General features: G+C 40.5%; 1 protein-coding gene across 1 annotated transcript in view; it reads right to left on the bottom strand.

The window, feature by feature from the left end:
- IRAG2 (inositol 1,4,5-triphosphate receptor associated 2) overlaps positions 1-19374 on the bottom strand; it is a 107725-nt gene extending 88351 nt beyond the window's left edge. Inside the window, exons 1-7 of the mRNA XM_074402929.1 lie at positions 19309-19374; positions 11841-12448; positions 11407-11520; positions 5718-5898; positions 2375-2454; positions 2200-2278; positions 342-500 (exon numbers count right to left, since the gene is read on the bottom strand). Of these exons, the coding sequence (XP_074259030.1) occupies positions 342-500; positions 2200-2278; positions 2375-2454; positions 5718-5898; positions 11407-11520; positions 11841-12414 (1187 nt within the window). The 5' untranslated portion in view covers positions 12415-12448; positions 19309-19374. The remainder of the gene's footprint in view (positions 1-341; positions 501-2199; positions 2279-2374; positions 2455-5717; positions 5899-11406; positions 11521-11840; positions 12449-19308) is intronic.
- Positions 19375-23712: the final 4338 nt, after the last annotated feature.

The raw sequence follows: 23712 nt of genomic DNA, 5'->3' as shown, positions 1-23712 counted from the left end.
AAGAGATTCTCTTGCCTCAGCCTCCAGAGTAGCTGGAATTACAGGCTCGTGCCACCATGCTCAGCTAATTTTTGTATTTTTAGTAGAGATAGAGTTTCACCATGTTGGCCAGGCTGGTCAACTCCTGACCTCAAGTGATCCACTTGCCTCAGTCTCCCAAAGTGCTGAGATTATAAGCATGAGCCACCATGCCCAACCAGAGAATATACTCTAAAAACACTGTATTGTATACTTTAAGAGAACAAATTTTATGCTATATGAATCTCAATTTTAAAGAGGTTTTTTAAAAAGAGAATAAAGAACTGAATGTTCCCAGCACACTGGACCCCACTGTGGCTCACCTTTTTACCTGATGGCGCAGTTTGGTACAGTCCTCTGATAACTGGCTGTTCGTTTCTTCCAAAGTTTCTAAAGCCAATTTAAACTTACTATTTTCCTCTTCCAGTTTTTGCTTGTTGAAATGGAGGTCTGCTACATAGGCAATCAAATCAGACACTTCTCTGCAAGTGAAAGAATACATGAGAATAACCTTCACATCACTAATTCCTTCTAATAAAAATAAGGTATAAGGTTAAACAAACCAGACTGAAATATTCTGGTGAGTATTTTATTTTTACTTTACCCTCATCTGTCATCATAAACATATTTATCTAATAAATAGCTATTCAAATGTTTATTACAATAACACCAAAGATGTTTTCCAAAATTTCCAAGTAGCCATCATTTGCCAGTTGTAAAATCAACTTCTACAGTTTTTGTTGATTCTTTTCCACTTCACTCTCAACATTTGTCTTCTAAACTGAAGAGTTTCTATTTCTGCCTGGAACATGAGAGATCCTGAAATAAATGGACATAATTTTTTTTTTTTTGAGACAGTCTCGCTCTGTTGCCCAGGCTGGAGAGCAGTGGCACAATCCTCTGCCTTCCAGATTCAGGCAACTCTCCTGCCTCAGCCTCCAGAGTAGCTGGGACTACAGGCATGTGTCACCACACCTGGCTAATTTTTGTATTTTTAGTAGAGATGGGGTTCCACCATGTTGGCCAGGCTGGTCTTGAACTCCTGACCTCAAATGATCTACCTGCTTCAGCCTCCCAAAGTGCTGGGATTACAGGCATGAGCCATCATGCCCAGCCTATATTCTTTCAGTGAAGGGATCTCAGTAGGTTTACACTGGAAACAAATCCTAGAGTCTTATCATTGTAGTCTGTGGCTCACAATTCAGTATTCATCTTTCTTAATGTTATGTATAGCTTGCCAATGTTTATGAGCATCATTTGCCATGACATCAGTTCATAAATCCTAATTTAAGAGTCTGGACTATGTGTTTCATGGAGTCCCAGGCCTCCTTTGCTTTTTTGCTATCTCATCCCAGGGCCTCGCTCAGATTGAGAACACAGTTCTCACTTCACTTTTTTTTTTTTTTTTGAGATGGAATCTCACTCTGTCACCAGGCTGCAGTACAATGTCACCATCTCGTCTCACTGCAATATCCACCTTCCAGGTTCAAGCCATTCTCATGCCTCAGCCTCCTGAGTAGCTGAGACTGCAGGCCTGTGCCACCATGCCCAGCTAATTTTCGTATTTTTAGTAGAGATGGGGTTTCATCATGTAGGCCAGGCTGGTCTCAACTCTGGACCAGCTGCAAGTGATCCACCTGCCGCAGCCTCACAAAGGGCTGGGATTATAGGCATGAGCCACCATGCCCAGCTCACTCCACTTTTCACAGATAAACCTGAAGTGGCAAAGATAAAATAAGGGAGAGACAGAATCACTCTCCTTAATATCTAAAACTTACACGTCATGGAAAACAGCTTTTCTCATTTTTGCCTAAAAGATTCTACTAAAGAAGTGCTTTAAAATAATCTCCAAAAGAGCTTAAGGTCAATATCATAACCGGACTTCAAGAGGAACTTTTTTCCTACAGAAAACACATGAAGTTAATGAAGGAGAAGGGTTTCATGAGAAAGCAAGTGATTTTGGATTTGCTAGTCATGTGAGAATTTCTGTTCCTAGTGAAACTGTTTCTAATACAGGCAGTATTAGAATCAGATTAAGAATTTAAAATCAATTATGTTAGTCCTACTGCAATAAAAAAGCAAAGTGACTTTATCATAACTGAAATATATAGATTTATGAAATAAACAAGAAAAATAAAGTTGAAACACATGCAAAAGTATCACAGGGTAAACAAGGCTTACAAGACTCCTTTAGATGTATCTCCACCAAAAGCCTCGAAACTCCCCGACGTAGAATTTGTTACATCTGTGCTCATCTTCACTGAAATACATACAAGAGTTTTATGAAAAAAAAAAAAATCATTTTCTCCAATACATAAGGAAATGGCAGAACAATCCTGAAGAAACACATACATACTTGTTCCATCTGATATTATGCCGTCCTGTTCAAAAGCAGAATCATCAATGGTGCCGCTTAATCTATGATTCACTCCATTCCTGTAGCCAAAAAAAGCAAAACTAGTGAGCTAGGACTCTTTGCCAGACCACAGTTTTGTTTTTGTTTTTTTTTGTTTTTTTGTTTGTTTTGTTTCTTAGATTTATGCTCTGTACTTTCCTTTTTAGGTATATTTTTCTGAGTTAAAATATACATACATATATATATATATATATATATATATATTTTTTTTTTTTTTTCATTCAACAACTATTTGGAGCCCAATACTATGCTAGGTACTTAGAGTGCTAAAAAAGAATTTGTGTTACTAGTGAAACTGTTTCTGATGTAGGTGGTACATTAGGCATTACCTCTGCCATCCACAAACTTTTACCTGATATGAAAAAGAAAACACACAGGCAGCACGTGATTAGCAGATGTGGTGTCTTGTTGGATTAGGAAGTAGACATAGGCTGGAGTGGTCAGTGGAGATTGTAAGATCATGGGCCTTAAAGGATTGTGAAGGAAATACGGGAACAACGAATACTTTGGGATACATTGACAAGGATATATATTCCCTTTCTCATGGAGAACCAAATAGTACCTGGACTAATTTTACTTTGGGCATTTTACTCCTGAAATCTGGGAAACCCTGTGTACAGGCTGTGCAGCACACACACTCTAGCTTGAACTGCAAAATAAAAACATTGACATTTCAACCATTTCCTTTCAGAGTTTTTATATTATAATTTAAGTTTGGTTACTTAACCTAAGCACCAAATTCTCAAGCTTCTCTCTGGAGCAGACACAAGATCCCACAAATAGATGTTTACATCTCATTGTCTGTCATTGTGAAATGTCTGTCACAAGTTGGGAGAACAAAAAAAACTCACACAGCGTCCTATTGCTGTGTTCATACCCATTCCCGTTTCTGAGTTTCTGCTCTTCTATATTTCCACCTCCCATATTTTTTCCTTTATATTTATTATAAATGTTTTTCTTTTGTCTTCATGCTGTTTTATAATTATTAATATTTTTATTATACAATCAAACTTGCATGTTTTGGAAATATTAAATTCATAAGAAAACAAAAAAATTAACCATTATGTAAAAATAATCACTTTGGCATAAATTATTTCCAACTTTTTCTTACGTATATTTTTTCTTCCAAAAATGGGATTATACTACATGTAGAGATTTGTGACCTATTTATTTCAAATAATTACATATGAATTTCTCTTATCTAATATTACCTTGAATGACTAGGATTCCAGTGTATGAAAGTAATATAATTTATTTGTCCAACTGTCTCTTTTTAAATATCTAAATTGCTTATATTTATCACTTGTCATAAACTACCGTCAACCTTCTATATTGGTGTTTATAGTTAATTATCTTGATTAAAGTTACATTACTTCTCAAAGAGGCTGCTTTTATTGGGGGGCGAGACAGGGCCTCACTCTCTTGCCCAGGCTGAAGTGTAGTGCTTCTACCACAATCCACTGCAGCCTCAAACTCCCGGGCTCAAGTAATCCTCTCACCTCAGCCTCCCAAGTAGCCAGGACTATAGGCACATACCACCATAACTGGCTAATTTTTAAATTTTTTGTAGAGACAGGATCTTGCTGAGTTGCCCAGACTGGTCTCAAACTCCTGGCCTCAGGTGATCCTCCCACCTTGGCCTTCCAAAGTGCTGGGATTATAGGCATGAGCTACTACACCTGGCTAAGACTGCATATTTTGAAGGGCCTGATACACATTTCTAAATTGCTCTTTAAAAAACCTATGCCAACTTGCATTACTACCAATAGCAGATGGGAGGGCTTATTTCTTCACCCTTTCCCCAGCCCACAACATGGGATAGAGTCATTTTTTAAAATCTTTGTTAAACTAATGGGTAAAATGGTATGTTATCTATATTTACAGTTGCTGATTACACTAACATTACTTATTTCTATATATTTATCTTGCCTTCATGATTAACCTGTAACATTTCACTTACATTTTTTTAAGTCATCTATATATCATAATCCTACCAGAAATCTGGTAAGTTTTTCCATTTCTTGCTCTTGACATTTTCTCTTTTTTTGAGTCTCACACTGTTGCCCAGGCAAGAGTGCTGTGGCACCATCTAGGCTCACTTCAACCTCCACCTCCTGCGTTCAAGCAATTCTCCCGCCTCAGCCTCCCAAGTGACTGGGATCACAGGTGTGCACCAACACACCCAGCTAATTTTTGCATTTTTAGTAGAGATGGGGTTTCACCATGTCGGCCCAGCTGGTCTCCAACCTCAGCTGACTGGCCCGACTTGGCATCCCAAAATGCTGGGATTACAGGTGTGAGCCACCATGCCCAGTCAATATTTTCTTTATGCAAATCCTAGCATGCATCAGCAGATAGCTGAAGACTGGTGGCTGAATAGGAGGCATAGGAATTAGGCTTCCTGGCCAGGTGTAGTGGGTGGCTCACACCTGTAATCCCAGCACTTTGGGAGGCTGAGGTGGGCAGATCAGCTGAGGTCAGGAGTTCTAGACAAGCCTGGCCAACATGATGAAATCCCATCTTAATACAAATACAAAAATTAGCTAGGCATGGTGGCACACACCTGTGATTCCAGCTACTCTGGAGGCTGTGGTGGGAGAATCGCTTGAACATGAGAGGTGGTGGTTGCAGTGAGCTGAGATTGCACCACTGCACTCCAGCCTCAGCAACAGAGTGAGACTCCATCTCAAAAAAAAAAAAAAGTGGAATTAGGCTTACTGTGGAAGAAGACACACATCTCCAACATCTGCCAAGGGCACCTGAGAAGACTGTGGGTGCCATTCTCCTCCTTTTTCTTTTCTACTATTCTTTTTCCCTTTAGACTCCCTATATTCTGGGATTCCTAATTACATTCACTTACTCGCCCCTCTGGACTTAAAAGGGAGTCTATTATTAAATTTAAATACATTTGGAGATTTGAGAGTATCACTAATTCACCTGACTCGTATGTCAGCTCAGTTCTCTGTGAGAACGTAACATGTGCTCCTCACTAATCACAAGAAATGAATGACAGCAGTGATTCCAAAGCATGAGCAGTCTGCGCTCAGCATCAATATCACCGGAAACTTGTTAGAAGGTAAATTATCAGGATTCACCCCAGATCTACTGAATCATGGTGGTGGGGCCTGAGCAAGCAGGTTTAACATCATTCAGGTGATTCTAATGCATGCTAAAGCACTGGTCGACAGTATTTCCATCAACACAGAAAACAGTGATTAGCATAATTATAATCAATTGTTAAAATATAGAATCTTAAGCCGCCTCCCACTAGGACTCTGATTACCATTTGTTTCCACAGTAAGCCATCCATTCTTTCATCATGGCCTGGAAAGTTTCCAGGTCCACATGTGGGTCTCTCTTCTCAGGATCAAGCATGTTCCACAACTGCTCAAGGCTACTGTCTTCAGCATTTTGGCTAGTTGTTTGTCTCAGTAAACTGATTATTTTGGCCGCTCCTACTGAGCCTTTGGAAAAAGAAGGGCAGATCAGTTTCGAAAGACAGAGAAAGTTACAATTCTAACAAGTGAAGTACTTTTCTCTTTTACGTCTCATGGATCCTAGAAACATGCTATATAACCCTGGCAGTTCTGTGGAGCTGGCATGGTATAAAGAACACTGGCCTTGGGCTAGACTCTAACGTACCTAGTGTCAAATCTTGGCTCTGAAGATTACCAGCTATACAGCTTTGGGAATATTACTTAACCTCTGTGAACCCATTCCTTTATCTGAGATGGGGTGATGATACCTATCACACAGAACTGTGACATTTAAATACTGATGATATATGTAATCAATAATTTCTCGTGGGAGGTAACCAAAATGACGTTACATTTTTTTTTCCTTTCAGTTTTTCCTTAAAAAGCATTGGCCGGGCGCAGTGGCTCAAGCCTGTAATCCCAGCACTTTGGGAGGCCGAGGCGGGTGGATCAAGAGGTCAAGAGATCGAGACCATCCTGGTCAACATGGTGAAACCCTGTCTCTACTAAAAATAAAAATTAGCTGGGCATGGTAGCACGTGCCTGTAATCCCAGCTACTCAGAAGGCTGAGACAGGAGAATTGCCTGAACCCAGGAGGCGGAGGTTGCGGTGAGCCGAGATCGCACCTTTGCACTCCAGCCTGGGTAACAAGAGCGAAACTCCGTCTCAAAAAAAAAAAAAAAAAAAAAAAGCATTAAATGAAGGAAGTTTTTTCTCTGCCTTAGTTAAAATTTCAATCTCAAGTAAAAATTTCTACTTTTGGGGGATGGAGGAGGCATTCTTAGACAGTCATCTCTAATACCACATTCAGAGAATAAAATCAATCATCCAAACTAAGTAATTCACACGCCAATCTCTTTTAAACATAAGGCTTTTCTTTTGCTCCCATTTAGGACCTGCCTTGTGCTGGCTACTTGCAAGGGAGAGGGAAAAATTAAGTAGGAGTTTGACAGAGCAGATGCCAGAGTGAAGGTTCTTCCCTGAAGGAAATATTGATAGACCATGACATCAGAAAAAAAAAAAAAAAAAGTCTCAATTAGAAGGAGGAGATACTCATAAAGGAGACTGAATAACTTCAAAGTTATTAATAACAAGTCATTAGATTTGATAGTATTAGAAAGAAATAAAATGGCTAATACTATTTATTATTTAGAGAGTGAATTGTATTTTTTTTTTTTTTTTTTTGAGGCAGAGTCTTGCTCTGTTGCTCAGCTGGAATGCTCATGGCTCACTGCAGCCTCAATCTCTTGGGCTCAAGTGATCCTCCCACTTCAGCCTCCCTCGTAGCTGGGATTATAGGCATGTGCAACCACACCCAGCTAATGTTTGTATTTTCTGTATAGATGGGATTTTGCCATGTTGCCCAGGCTGGTCTTGAACTCCTGGACTTAAGGGACCCACCTGCCTAGGCCTCCCAAAGTGCTGAGATTTACAGGTGTGAGCCACTATGCCCAACAGAGAATTGCATTTTTTTATTTGTAGAAGAACTGGGAAGCAAGCTGGAAAGCCAGCAAGAATCCATTTATCACATTTTCCTCCACTAAAACTCTAAGCCCTCTATCATATAAAAACTAGAAAGATGGCCGGACTTGGTAGCTCACGCCTGTAATCCCAGCACTTTGGGAGGCTGAGGCAGGTGGATCATGAGGTCAGGAGTTTGAGACCAGCCTGACCAACATGGAGAAATCCCATCTCTACTAAAAACACAAAAATTTGCCAGGCATGTTGGCATATACCTGTAATCCCAGCTACTTGGGAGGCTGAGGCAGGTAATCCCAGCTACTTGGGAGGCTGAGGCAGGAGCATTGCTTGAACATGGGAGGCAGAGGATGCAGTAAGCTGAGATGGTGCCACTGCACTCCAGCCTAGGCGACAGAACAGACTCCATCTCAAAAACAAAAACAAAAAACCAGGAAGACATCCTGTGACGGTTATGTGTCAACCTGAGCCACGGGGTACCTAGATATTTGGTTATACCAAATATTATTTTGGATGTGTCTGTGAGGTTATTTTTGGATGACATTAACATTTAAATCTACAGTCTGAGTAAAGCAGAATTGTCCAGCTAATGTTGGTGGGCCTCATCCAGTCAGCTGAAGGCCTGAATGGAACAAAAAGGCTGACCTTCTCCCAGGTAACAGAACTTCTCTTGCCTGCCTACCTTCAAACTGGAACATGGATTATTTTTTCTGTTTCCATACTTGAACTGAAATGTTGGCTCTTCCTTCCCTCAAGCCTACTGGCTTTTGGATGGAAACTACACCAGCAGCTCTCCTAGTTCTTAGGCCTGTGGACTTGGAATGGGACTAAACTGTTAGATGTCCTGAATCCCTGGTTTGCTGACACCCTGCAGATCTTGGAATTTGCCCGTCTCCATGATCACATGACCCAATTCCTTATAATAAGTCCCTTTAGCTAGCTAAATAGATAGATACAAATATATCTTCCCACCAGAAAGCCCTGGCTAATACACATCCCATTTCCCTTCAGTGAAGCTTTCTTATTTTCTTCAGAGAATTAATTTCTTAAATCCTGTCCAAGCAGAGAAGCTCTCTGGGAACAAATAATGCCCACTCATCCTAAAGAAATAAATAAGGGTCCATGCAAATATTCTGCTACAAGTGTTCAATACAGTGTTTTTATATGTAAAATATTTATTACAGTTTTGTGATTTTTTGAGACAGAGTCTCACTGTGTTGCCCAGGCTAAAATGCAGTGGCATGATCAAAGTTCATTGCAGCCACAGTCTTCTAGGCTCAAGGCATCCTCCCACCTCAGCCTCCTGAGTAGCTGGGATTACAGGCATGTGCCACCATGACTAGCTAATTTTTAAAATATTGTTTTTTACAGACAGGGTCTTGCTATGTTGTCCAGGCTGATCTTGAGCTCCTAGCCTCAGGTGATCTCCCTGCCTTGGCCTCCAAAATTGCTGGGAGTATAGGCATGAGCTCTCATGCCTGGTATATTATAATTGTTATAACAGAAAAAAATAATATCCAATTGAGATGGATTGGTTAAACATGTTACATCAAAAAATGGCATAGGATATGAAGAACATTTTTTGATATAGACAGGTACTCAAATTATTAAATGAGGAAAAGCAGATTATAAAACAAATTTGAAAATATTCTCACACATACTCGAGAATATATTAGTTTATCATTTTTTAAAAAAAGGATGACCAAGAAAACATCTTCAACCATCGTTAGCAATTCTGTTGCCTGGCTAAGTTTTCTTTAATTTTGTGATGGAGTCTCGCTTTGTCTCCCAGGCTGGAATGCAGTGGTACCATCTTGGCTCACTGCAGCCTCACCCTCTTAGGATCAAATGCTCTTTGTGCCTTAGCCTCCCTAGTAGCTGGGATTACAAGTGTTTGCCATCATGCCTGGCTAATTTTTTGTATTTTTAGTAGAGACAGGGTTTTGCCATGTTGGCTAGGCTGGTCTCAAATTCCTGGCTTCAAGTGATCCACCTACCTCAGCCTCCCAAAATGCTGGGATTACAGGCTTGGAGCACCACACCCAGCCTAAATTTTTCTAGTTTTAGTAGAGACATGGTTTCATCATGTTTCCCAGGGTGGTCTCGAACTGCTGGCCTCAAGTGGAACCTCCAACTCCCAAAGTGCTGGGATTACAGGTATGAGACACCCCACCCAGTCCCAATTTATCATTTTGAAAACTGGTAGATAAAGAGAATCAATCAAGCTTGTATCCTGCCTCTCCTTTAGAACACAAGACTCGGGATAGCAAAATAGTTGATAAAGCAGAGTAGAGTTTCTCGTTATAGATGTATTTCAGGATACATTAGGAAGGAATGATAGAATATCACCATTTTCAACATCTAGTGAAAATACAAATCTAGGCAATTGCAGTTTTTGCACTGCAATCACATTTGCACCAACCTAATAGAATTCTTGCCCAACCAAAATCAAAAAACAAAACCCTCAAACTTTTATCTGATTATATTTCTAAATATAGGAGACAGAGAAACAGGCTATATTCCTACAGATACACATTAGAGTGAATCGGCAACCAATAGAATGGGAAAAAATGTTTGCAATCTACTCATCTGACAAAGGGCTAATATCCAAAATCTACAAAGAACTAAAACAGATTTACAAGAAAAAACAAGCCTATTTTAAAGTGAGTGAAGGATATGATCAGACACTTTACAAAAGAAGACATATATGAGGCCAACAAACATATGAAAAAATGCTCATCATCACTGGTCATTAGAGAAATGCAAATCAAAACTACATTGAGATACCACCTCACACCAGTTAGAATGGTGATCACTAAAAAATCTGGAGACAACAGATACTGGAGAGGACGTGGAGAAATAGGAACACTTTTACACTGTTGGTGGGAGTGTAAATTAGTTCAACCATTGTAGAAGACAGTGTGGTGATTCCTCAAGGACCTAGAAATAGAAATTCCATTTAACCCAGCAATCCTGTTACTGGGTATATATCCAAAGGATTATAAATCGTTCTATTATAAGGACACATGCACACAAATGTTCATTGCAGCACTGTTTACAATAGCAAAGACTTGGAACCAACTCAAATGCCCAACCCGATGATAGACTGAACAGGGAAAATGTGGCACATATACACCATGGAATACTATGCAGCCATAAAAAACGATGAGTTCGTGTCCTTTGTAGGGACATGGATGAACCTGGAAACCATCATTCTCAGCAAACTGACACAAGAACAGAAAATCAAACACTGCATGTTCTCACTCATAGGCAGATGTTGAATAATGAGAACACATGGACACAGGGAGGGGAGCATCACACACTGGGGTCTATGGGGGGGAAATGGGGGAGGGGCAGCAGGGGGTGGGGAGTTGGGGAGAGAGAGCATGGGGAGAAATGCCAGATTAGGTGAAGGGGAGGAAGGCAGCACATCACACTGCCGTGTGTGTACCTATGCAACAATCTTGCATGTTCTTCACATGTACCCCCAAACCTAAAATGCAACAAAAAATAAATAAATAAATAATTTGCCAAGGCCAATGTCCAGTATGGTATTTCCTAGGGTTTTTGCAGTTTTAGGTCCGGAAATTTTAAAAAGAACACATCTCAAAAACAAAAGTTAAAGAAAAACAGAAGTGAAAGTCCAAAATTACCTAAAAATTTTGAGTTAAACTTGTATAGTTTTACATATTTGAAAAGAATATTTCCTGTGGGGCATCACCTATGACATGTAAGTAGTTTCAATAAGTAAAGATGGTAAGTCAGCTGATAAGCTGAAAACGAACCATTTAAGTCACTGTTAAAATAAGCTGATGCAAAACGGGCATAGAGAAATTATAAGAAAATAACCAAGCCTTACAGAGCAAATCTTATTCCCAGATTACGTGGGATCCATCACATGTGTAGACACAGACAGTGAGCCCCACAGACAAATCACTTTCCTTTCTCTCACAATAGAAAGTTCAGATGACTTGGTGAGTCCTACCAAACAGGTGAACAGATAATTTCCAGCTTACCTTTCTGTTTTCTGTCACATGCATTAAAAAGACTTGTGAGTGCCTCCTCTTCACAGGCCCTGTTGATGCTGTGTCTTACATCTTCTTTACCATCATCAGCTCCTTGTTTCCATTCTATCAGAAGAAAAAGTTTGTAAATCCTGAGGCTTTCTGTGCTACAATATTAATTTTCCTTTTTTGGTTTAATTTTAACCAAGAAAACCTATCATAATAAAGAGCCTTCCTTACATATAGGGAAATTCTTCCCTATATCTAAGATTCCCATTATGACATTCTATTTTGTTCTGAAAACAAAGATAAAACAGAAAGGGAAAGATGGATGATTCCATCCAAACTTTAATAATGTGTTTTTTTTTTTTTTAGTTCAGGTATTCTAAAAGTAGACATGCTTATTGCTCTATTGGAAGGACAAACAATAAAAGATGAATATTTACCATCTTCATTCAGAGATAACTTTTTTACCACTGAATCCTGAGGATCAAAACACTCTGAGCTTTGACCAAAGGTGTAATTAAAGTCAAGTGTTAAGGTACTGAAATTATTTTCACAACAATAGTTATTCAAATCCTTGTTAAAGAAAAACTCCCCTTTTCTGATCTGGGACATCAAAGATGTGCAATTTTTGTTGCTCTGTGACTTCGGCTTTGAGGCGTTTTCGGAACTTGTGAGAATAAAAGAGTATGTTGCAGTCTCAGAAGAGCTGAGGTGAGAAGTGGATGGGGTTCTTGGAGATATTATTTGAGGAGATGAAATGAAGGCATGGACTTCCTCAGAACTTGAGCAACGAGAGTCAGGCGTAAGAACACAAGCAGCAGTCATTTTCCTCAGTATCGCTTCAAAATCTCTCTTGGTGTTGGTCTGTGGGCTATCAAAACTGCTAGACTGGTATTTGATAATCTGCTGAATTGGATTCGAAATGGCTTCTCTCTTGTGGATAGCTCTGATCTTTCTACAAATGCTTTCCACTGGGTTATGCCGCTTCTCAGTTACCTTCCTTGCAGAGGCCATTGTTGACTTTCCCCCAGCTATACGGATAAAGTAGCTAAAGGATAGGCAAGAGTAGATACATATTTAAAAGTCAGCATTTTCCTAACAATAATTTAGTAATAGGCAATTTATTCCCAAATCAGCTTTGGAGGGATCATGACAAGATGTTAGTTGCTCTAAGCAATTTTCTATGCATTTAGCTTTGGCCCCCAAATTTCAGGAAAATAACAGCTAACATATATAAAGTATTTGTTAAGTGCCAGGCATCATACCCATCAACTCATTTCATCCTCAAAACAGCTCTGAGATAAATGTTACTACTTTCTCCATTCTCTGGCAAAAAGAGAATAAGCAACACACCCCAAGTCACCCCAATAAGTGCCACAGCCCAGATTCTAACCCAGGCAGTCCAACTCCAGAGGCTAGATAACTATATTGCTTTTTATTTATAATGTAGCAGGTGGCAATGATACTAACAACTCTCATTTGAGTACCTACCATTGGTACTGTACTGGTTGTCCTCTATTATTTGAGGACAACTTAACTAAATATGCCCCATATCAGGTGTTTTATGTGTGTATGTCTAAACTTCACATAAATCCTGTCAGTTGCGTGAAAATATCCTTAACAGTGACATCTGTAAGATTTGAGTCAAAGAATGTCTGACTCCAGTATAGTTTTATCGCATAGATGTATGACCTTAAAAAAAAAAAAGCATAATTTCACTTATTATAGTAACTCAGAAATTTGAAAATACATTCAAAGTTTTGCCTAAACTAGTAAGATTTAAAATAATCTAGGCCGGGTGTGGTGGTGCACATCTGTAGTTCCAGCTGTTCAGGAGGTAGGGGTGGAAGGGTCACTTGAGTATGGCAGGTCCAGTCTGCAGTGAGCCATGAAGGTGTCACCACATGCACTCCAGCCTGGGCAACAGAGGGATGGATGAATGGATAGATAGATTAGATTAAATTGGACAGATCTTTTTTAAATACTCTAGGCAAAAAGTTAAAATAGTTTGAATAGTTACAAAAAATAGTTGAACAGTTATGCAATTACTGATTTAGAAAACTATGATCTTTTAGGACACTAACAAAAATTTCCAGGAATCTTTTTTTTTAAATCCCCAAATAAAAAATGAAAATAGCAAAGCAATTTTAAAAGTTCTATAATTGCAAGGGATATCTAGAATTATTGGGAGGAAGATGATACTCAAAATCCTCTGAATCTGACTTGATCTTCCTTCAATATGATGACCACCATTTCTAGCCAGCGTAGTTTCCACCAACAGCATCTTTTACCACTTAAGGTAATGATCATCTCTCAACCTTACATTGTTTCCTGACAATACCTTTCTTTTCCTCTATTCAAGAATGATCTCTTGGCCAGGCATAACGGCTTAGCTGGTAATCCCAGCACTGTGGGAGGCTAAGGTGGGCGGGTTGCCTGAGGTCAGGAGTTCAAGACCAGCCTGGCCAACATAGTGAAACCCCATCTCTACTAAAAATACAAAAATCAGCCGGGTTTGGTGATGGGTGCCTATAATCCCAGCTACTCAGGAGGCTGAGGCAGGAGAATTGCTTGAACCCAGGAGGCAATGGTTGCAGCGCACCAAGATCATGCCACTGCACTCCAGCCTGGACCACAGAGCAAGACTTCATCTCAAAAAAAAAAAGAAGAAGAACAATGTGAAACCTAAAGCACATTCCTCTCTTGAAATTCTAGAATCATTTTTTTAACATGGTTCTTTAGAGATCTTTCTGATCTTTAGAGATCTTTCTGATCTCTCCTAGGATTTATAATTATAACACACATTTTGTTGTTTAATTAAATGTTGTCTTCTATTCTTGGATTGTTTCCAATGTGTGTGCATGCTGTCTGCTCAAAAATACTTTTTAAGTATTGTACTCAAAACCATTATATAATTCTCTTCTAGATACTTAATACAGTATTGTTGGCATAACTGATAATCTACAATTACATATAACTTATATAATTACCAGGCTTATGGACTTATCCCCCAGCTGCTGTGAATATTGCCTTCCAACTACTTTCAGGACTAGCTTTTCTGGAGAGCTTCCTGCCTTGAATACATAAGAGCTGCTCAACTGCTCCAGGGAAAGGTAGAAGTGCAGCAGCCGTAATGACAGAAGAGACTTCACCCTTGAATACAAAGCATTCCAAATCTACAGTTGACTGACTTAGCAGGAACACATCTCACTTCCCTTTGTCAAGCAAAGAGCCTTATTAAACAGTAGTTAAGGCAGGGCTTGGTGGCTCACATCTGTAATCCTAGCACTTTGGGAGGCCGAGACAGGTGGGTCATGAGGTCAGGAGTTCAAGACCAGCCTTACCAACATGGTGAAACCCTGCCTCTACTAAAAATAAAAAATTAGGCAGGCGTGGTGGCACGTGCCTGTGATCCCAGCTACTCAGGAGGCTGAGGCAGGAGAATAGCTTGAACCTGGGAGGCGGAGGTTGCAGTGAGCCAAGATTAGACTACTGCACTCCAGCCTGGGTGACAGAGTGAGACTCTGTTTCAAAACAAAACAAAACAGTAGCTAAGTATCTGTCAGTGTTCTCAGTGTGAGTCGGCTGTTTCTTCATTCTAGAGCCAGATAATTGAGGCACAGTCTGGGCATAAGGCTAAAAGAAGCCCCAGAACTGGAACCTCAGGCTCCCAAATCCTGTCTACTCATGTCTCTGAACAGTGATGTGGTATGCTGTTCAAGCCGCAACAAACAGTCTCGCTTTGTAGGCATTTGTAACCGACCTAGATTAATGTTCCTAGCATATAAGACACATGTTTCTACTTGCATTTACAAGACAGTTTTTCTACTTTTACCAACTGTTTTCATTTTTTTGGAGGGGGGTTCTTGGTCTGTCACCCAGGTTGGAGTGCAGTGGCACAATCATGCCTCACTGCAACCTCTGACTCCCCAGGCTCAAGCAGTCCTCCTGCCTAAGCCTCTGGAGTAGCTGGGACCACAGGCATGCACCATCACACCCAGCTTTTTTTTTTTTTTTTTTGTACTTTTAGTGGAGACAGGCTTTCACCATATTGCCCAGGCTTTCTTTTACTGTCTGTTTTCTCAACTCTCCAGACTTGCCTAAGTGAGCCCTGCTTGGTGTGTTGATAAGCTAAACCTTATGAAGTGTGCACTTAAAACAGTGGCTCTTCATGAGCTGCCAAAGCTTCACAAGATTAACTTGTCTTACTTTTTCTAATATAGAGCAGAACACGGGTGGGAGTTTAATAAATAAGATGGGATGATAAAGATTTCAAAATTTGGGTCATCTTCTCCATATGCAGCTTGGAAATATCTCCTATCTCTTCTGTCTAAACCTCTTATTAAACTTTAGATCCTGGTAGAAAGGATTAGCTGCAATCTGCCAGAAAACTTAAAAATACAAGCCTAACTTGCTTTGTAAAGTAACCGCCTTTGAAAAGGCATTAAGTGAAAATTAGGAACTGAAAGTGAATTGTTATTAGGAGAGTCAGTTGCTTGGAGTCTATCTTTTAAAAGGAATTTATTCCTTACTGATCACCCACTACATAAAGATGGTATACCTGGAGAAATTCCAGTGGCAAGAACTGCTTCTTCTGCTTTCAAGTTCTACGGACCTCAGTTGCATTTTCCATGCTTGCTTTTTTTTTTTATTATTATTCTTTTTAATGTTTTAGACACTGAGTCTCTGTTGCCCAGGCTGCAGTGCCATGGCTATTCACAGGTGTGATCACAGCACAGCACAGCCTCAAACTAGGTTCAAGTGATCCTCCTGCCTCAGCCTCTGAAGTAGCTGGGATTACCACACCTGACTTTGTAGAGTTTTAATTAAAATACATTTTTTTTTAGATGGTGTCTCCCTGTCACCCAGGTTGGAATGCAGTGGGAAAACAGTATCCGGTCTCCTAAAACCAGTAGTCTGTGGAAGATACAGCTATGAACAAGTAAGCCACTAGAGCTGCCAGGTGAAATCCAGGAAGCCCAATGAAATTTTAATCTCAGATAAATAATGACTAATTTTTTAGTGTAGGACCCAAACTGTTGCACAATACATAGTATACGGGAAAATTATTTGTTGTTTATTTGAAATTCGAATTTCACTGGGTCTCTTGTAGTTTTTTTTGAACAATGTCAAATAAATAATTACATAGTCAGGAGCCAGGAGAACCTACAATAGGTTATCCAAGTTTGGGAGTAGGGCTAGAAAAAAATTTAGGGACATCTATTATGCGGCTATTTTATACACTGCAGAGAATGTTATACATACTGTTTGCTTTTTTTTTTTTTTTTTTTTTTTTTTTGAGACGGAGTTTCGCTCTTGTTACCCAGGCTGGAGTGCAATGGCGCGATCTCGGCTCACCACAACCTCCGCCTCCTGGGTTCAGGCAATTCTCCCGCCTCAGTCTCCTGAGTAGCTGGGATTACAGGCACGTGCCACCATGCCCAGCTGATTTTTTGTATTTTTAGTAGAGACGGGGTTTTACCATGTTGGCCAGGATGGTCTTGATCTCTTGACCTCGTAATCCACCCTCCTCGGCCTCCCAAAGTGTTGGGATTACAGGCGTGAGCCACTGCGCCCGGCCTTGTTTGCTATTTCTAGGGTTACAAACAGAAAATTAAGAAGTGGGACTATAAATCTGTTCTAGGAATTTCCACTTGGATTCATGTGAGCTAAAGGTAACGTAAAATCATGTTAGAGATTGTCCATACCACTTATGTGGCTAATCTTTTTTATTCCTCCTGTTGATTGAACTATGCTTCATTACTCTGGCTTATAGATTGAGTCCCATTACTATGATTGTCTCAATTTTCTTGTTCTATACAGTCAAAGCTCTTGAATCAACACTTTTCAACCATCTGCCTGATCTAAAACTAGAAAGCAACAAGTAAAATCCTCTAACACATGGCAACACCTGTAAAAGAAGTCTGATTTGGTTCTTACCTAAAGTTATTCGTTATATATTTGACTTTCACCACTGGTATAACTGCAGACTTCAACATAACCCTGTAAGACATCATACTCTTTGGGACTTAAGAAAATCTACGTTTGTTCTGACTTCAATGAGTTAGAGTACATCTATCGTGTATGTACAATGTAGATAATTTTTTTTTTTTTTTTCTTGAGATGGAGTTTCGCTCTTGTTACCCAGGCTGGAGTGCAATGGCGCGATCTCGGCTCACCGCAACCTCTGCCTCCTGGGTTCAGGCAATTCTCCTGCCTCAGCCTCCTGAGTAGCTGGGATTACAGGCACGTGCCACCATGCCCAGCTAATTTTTTTTTTGTATTTTTAGTAGAGACGGGGTTTCACCATGTTGACCAGGATGGTCTCGATCTTTTGACCTCGTGATCCACCCGCCTCGGCCTCCCAAAGTGCTGGGATTACAAGCTTGAGCCACCGCGCCCGGCCAATAATATTTTTTATTTAGGAATTTATATGTAAACATAAGGACATAATTTGTGTTTATCAATATCCATATTCTTCAATCACTAAGAAAGTTGCATTTTATTGTGAAGAAAGGCATATGATGTATACAGAGTTACAAAAGTAGCATCCTTGAAAAAGCTGGCAGATTTCAGGGTGATTCAAAAGGTTCTCTAGAGAGCTTTGTAAGTCAACTTCTAACTCCAAACAGATTACGTTAACAATGTAATCATCTTTCCTTACAATTTTTTTCTTAAAATTTTTTTCCTCCCTTTACTAAAGTTATTTCATTAACATTGAACTTTCAAACCTTAGATGAGGCAGGCTGATTTTTAAAATCATTCAAAGCTTGATTATGAAAGCCAGTCAAGAGTTCATGACTCATCTACGTGAGATCCTCTTGGTAGTCAATTAATGCAAAACCCTTAACATATGTAAAAAAAAAATTAAGTATGTGTGTAGATAGACAAGAGATTCCTTTTGCCAAAACAACCCTTCACTAATGATTAGATGCCACTAAACTCTTCATCAAAATCTAAGAAGAAACATCTGTTCAATGAGACATTTCCCAAACCTATCTTTAGCAAGCTCAGTAGGAAGGCAGAGCATGGTTTTCTGCTTAACCAGTGAATTTCCTATCTGCCAGATTAAACTGTTTTCACTCTTTGTGACTACTATTTTATGTGATAAAATAATAACACTTCTTCCTGCCCCTTCTAGGATAGATGATAGCAGCTGTTAATCAAAATCATTTGCAAACCACAAGTACCAGATTTAGTAAATGCTCAGCAAGTCTGTCATGTGGAACCTTTCTGATTATTAATAAATGCAAGCTGGTGTAGACTAGAGCCTTTCCTCCCACCAGTTAACCTTGTTATATTAAGCTTCTTGGCTGGGTCACACCACACTTGTTATAAACATCTCTTATTGGAACAATTCCTAAAATAGCAGAGTGATACATGCTTCTGAAAACCGTGTTCTTTTATCTCACTTCTATTACATGAAATCTGGTTTTCTTCTCAGAGAACAGGAGAAGACCTACAATAAATCTCTAACTTCAAGAATTCAGCTGCCGCCTTCAAGTTCTTAAGGTCTACAAAACTCCCTTACCGCTTTTCACTAACACACATTCCAAACGACCAAGCCTGCAAATGACGGTTAGGGTTAACTTTCCAAAAGCTCCATTTAAAACCATTTGAGATTTGCCTGGGGTGACAGCAACATATCTGGGGAATCTCATTGTATCACTCTCACCCACCCATCTTTCGTGTTTTTCTTTTCTAGGTTTGTTTCAAGTTTTCAACCAACTCTGTTGAACCTCTAATACTGACCGACTGGAGGTTTATCCCTACAAGCATTCTGAGGTGGAGGGACAACAGACCAGCTCACATCCGATACTGCTTTTCCCTGGTTAGGGCAGTCCTTTCTCGGCCTTAGATGACTAAAGGCCAGACAAAGTTTAATTACTTAGTTGGGGAAAAACTCACCGCCTTATTTTTGCTTGACTTTACCAGCACTCCAAGAACCGTCTGAGCTCCGGGAAGAGAGTGTGGAGATCCGCGGGTCAGATGATGTGGGTGGAGCCCATCTTTATAAGTGGCTTGGGCTGAGGTAAAAAAAAAGCTGGAGCAGGGAGCCACTGATGCGCTGCACCTGCCTAGGTTGGAATTAAGATACTAATCACAGCAGCAGTGCTGGGAGAGATGCATATGAAGGATGAGGCTGACAGGCACCATTTTGGTGTGCGTCCCACCATAGCAATAACAGAAATATAGTATGGGCGCAGTGTCTCTGACCTGTAATCCCAGCTCTTTGGGAGGCTGAGGTGGAAGGATCACTTGAGCCCAGGAGTTCAAGACCAGCCTGGGCAACATAGTAAGACCTCCATCTTACAAAAAAACAACACATTAAAGCTTACTCTGAGTAAACTCTCTCGAATCAGACGAAGGAAAAGTTATTTTTAAGTTAAATCTCATAAGGTTTTTTTTTTTTAGAAATGGAGTCTTGCTTTGTTGCCCAGGCTGGAGTGCAGTGGCACAATCTCAGCTCACTGCAACCTCTGCCTACTGGGCTCAAGCCACTCCCCCATCTCAGCCTCCCAAGTAACTGGGATGACAGGGGCACACCACCACAGCAGGCTAATTCTTGCATTTTTTAGAGATGGGGTTTTACCATCTTGCCCAGACTGGTCTCAAACTCCTGAGCTCAAGTGATCTACCTGCCTCAGTCTCCCAAGGTGATGGGATTACAGGTGTGAGCCACTGCGCCCAGTCTGGTCATCAGCATTTCTATCACCAGGTGAGAGGGAAGAGGAGTCAAATACTGAGAATAAGAACTGGGGCTCTGAATTTAAATAACCTGAGTTCAAATCCCAGTTCTACTGCTTACTAGCTTTGTGACCTTGAACAAATTATTTAACTATATGTGCCTCAGTTTCTTCATCTCTAAAATTGCATCAATATCATGCAATGACCTCCTGGGCATGCTGCAGGGATTAAATGAGGTAATACAAGAACGGCCTTCAGAACCGTGTAGCACGTTCTGAGCTCTCCGTAGTGTTAGGTGTTATGATGCACTTTCTGAAATTCCTCTAACTTATTCCAATTCCAGATGTCCTCTTAAAGCATCAAATAGCACATAGAAAGAAATGACCAAGTAACCCGCTCCTCTCATTAGACTTGCTGTGTTTAATTTCCCATGAAATAACCTACTATAACATTCATGCTCGTGATGTCCTTATCAATCCACAGATACCGAAACTAGCAACACCCAGAGATATTTCCCTCCTAGTCATAAAGGAATCCAGTAGCAGAGCAAGAAATAATATTCAAATTCTGAATCCACTAGACTATATCGCCTGTCTGACAAATTGTACTCTAACTTCCTGCTTCATATGAGTCTATTATACAAGACGTTTCTCAGAGCAGTGAGAGGAATAACCTGAACAATAATTTCCAATGGATCTGTAATGAATGGCATTAACATGTTATTTCATTATTTATGTCATATTACCTCTGGCGGTTCTCATAAGGTACCCACAATGCCGGGTTTTCTGCCCACTGAGAGTGAACAAGGGAACGTGCAGACACTGGGCAGCATACATCAGATGCCTGCAACTTTTGTATCTGCCCCTGAAGGCTGCCGGAAATATGCCGTCTCTACTAAACCAGCTTTTCCAACCCTGAGCATGTTTAGTGAACATGGAAAAGAGTGCAAAGGGGTCAAATGCAGAGTTTACAAAAAAAACCCAAGATGGAGATTCATGTTCGGGATACACTCTAGGTAGGGTTCATAACAACATAGTTGTTTACTTGCCAAATAATTGGAAAGCAACTAATTAGAGAACCTGTAAGGGATGCCAATCCCAGTGTTCAAAATGGCGTTTCAAGGAAAGTAAATCTTATCTTGTAAATAGGTCAAGAAAGCCATTTAAACAACATATCCTCTTCTCTCTAGGTAATCTACAATGTTGTTAAACTATCAAGCCAGAGGTTTAAATATGTGTTGGAATTCCAGGATTAATCTCTGGTTGCTCCGAGGGAGTCAACAAATATAAATGTGGTAGGAGGCATGATTAGAAGTATGGTTGAGAGGCACTGTTAGAAGAAAGGGGCCAGGTGCAGTGGTTCATGCCTGTAATTCCAGCACTTTGAGAGGTCCAGGCAGGCAGATCGCTTGAGTCCATGAGTTTGAGACCAATCTGGGCAACATAGTGAAACCCCATCTCTACCAAAAATACAAAATAAACCAGGCGTGGTAGTGCGCGCACCTGTAATCCCAGCTACTCAGGAGGCTAAGGCAGCAGAATTGCTTGAACCTGGGAGGCGGAGGTTGCGGTGAGCTGAGCCATTGCACTCCAGCCAGGGCAACAAGAGCGAAACTCCCCTCGAATACAATGCAATGCAATGGTAAAAAATAAATTAGTCAGGCATGGTGGTGTGTGCCTGTAGTCCCAGCAGCTCAGGAGGCTAAGGTGGGAGGATCAGGCTTGAGCCTGAGACGTCCAGACTGCAGTGAAGCAAGATTGCACCACTACACTCCAGCCTGGGTGACAGAGCAAGACCCTGTCTCAAAAACAACTCAACAAACAAACAAACAAAAAAAAAAAAAAAAAAAAGGGAAGAAAAGAAGAAAACGATAATAGAATCCTTCTCCAGAAAATGAATGGCCAAACATAACTTTTATTTTTCAAAACCCATTCTATGTAAAATGCACTGTTTATTTCTCATAATATACTCTTTCATGTGCTAATATTCTAGGTGTCTTTTTTTAATTGCTTTTTTAATGGATTTTCAATCATAATTATTATTTTTTTGAGACAGATTCTGGCTCTGTTGCCCAGACTGGAGTGCAGTGGTGTGAACTTGGCTCACTGTAACCTCTGCCTCCCTGGTTCAGGCAATTCTTGTGGCTCAGCTTCCCAAGTAGCTGAGACTACAGGCATGTGCCACCATGCCCAGCTAATTTTTGTATTTTTAGTAGAGATGGGGTTTTACTATGTTGCCCAGGCTGTTCTTGAACTCCTGGCCTCAAGTGATCTGCCCACCTTGGCCTCCCAAAGTGCTCATACCTGGCCTTTTAATTGGACTTTAATGAGTAAATGCAGTGTCTTCAGAAAGCCTGTTTTTTCTTCTTTTTTTTATCAGCCTACATCATGCTTTGACAATTTTTATACAGTTGCTGTCTCAGAAAGAAAGGGATTGGGAATTTCAGTGATCTATAGATTCCATTCCAAAAAGGAGTAACACAGAAGTAATTACTTTGAAAGAAAAATTGGTAATAATTTTTTGGAGAAAGGTGGAAATGAAGCAAGGTCCTGAATATATTACCAGGATACATATTACGCTGAAAGAAATCATCCGTTGCCCTTCCAGATCTACCCCATGGATACAGAGCAAGAGCGACCCATCTTTGTTCAGCGTCCCAGGTGACCAGCCTCTACTGACAGCGTCAATCTGGCTCCTTTGCCCTCTGATTTCCAGTGAATGTGGCCAGTGGGAGGCCCCAGCAGATGGAAGGCCAAGAGCAGGAAGGGCCTGCAGCATCTGTTCTCCTGGTTCCCACCCTGCCAGGCCTCTGTCTGACAGTGGCTCACGCTTTTCCTCAGCTCCTGTCAGGTGGCCTCTCCCAAAATGATGGTGCTCACTTGGTTCTGTGTTTCCTCCATTGCCTCCTGCCAGGGAGGGTAATGGCTTCCTAAAGCCAGATGCCAGCACCTGAGGGTGCCCACCATCCCATGCTATTTCCCTGAACCCTGCCCACACCATCAGTAATTGAAACTCTTTGCAGCCTCCCTTTTTTAAAAAAGGTACTATCGATTTCCTAAAGGACCATGAGTGATATATGCTCAGAAATTCTTTTAATTGTCGTGTTACTTTCCACAGCTCAATATGCTTGTTATCCACGTTATACAAAGAACATAATACCTACCTTAAATTTTAATATTTTGTCTTTATTCTTCAACTATGTGTAGCATTTCCTTCTGGTTAAGGACACGCAGATAATTCAAATAAAGAGATTTGACTAAAAGAAAAAAACTCTACAAACTTTCATATAATTTTTTTTGAGGGGGGGTCTCACTCTGTCACCCAGGCTAGAGAGCAGTGGTGCAATCACGGCTCACTGCAGCCTCGACCTCCTGGGCTCAACCCCAATCCTCCCAGCTCAGCCTCCCGAGTAGCGGAGACTACAGCCGTGCTGTAGCTAGCTAATTTTGTATTTTCAGTAGAGACGGGGTTTCACCATGTTGTCGAGGCTGATCTCAAACTCCTGAGCTCAAGCAGTCTGCCTCCCACGACCTCCCAAAGTGTTGGGATTACAGACGTGAGCCACCAAGCCTGGCTAGTTTTTAAAGTTTGTTAGCTGATGCCAAATTGGTTTCTATAGAGGTT

The sequence above is a fragment of the Saimiri boliviensis genome, chromosome 7 (genome assembly GCF_048565385.1).
Source record: "Saimiri boliviensis isolate mSaiBol1 chromosome 7, mSaiBol1.pri, whole genome shotgun sequence".
Lineage (NCBI taxonomy): Eukaryota > Metazoa > Chordata > Mammalia > Primates > Cebidae > Saimiri > Saimiri boliviensis.
This window is presented reverse-complemented; position numbering and strand designations above follow the sequence as displayed.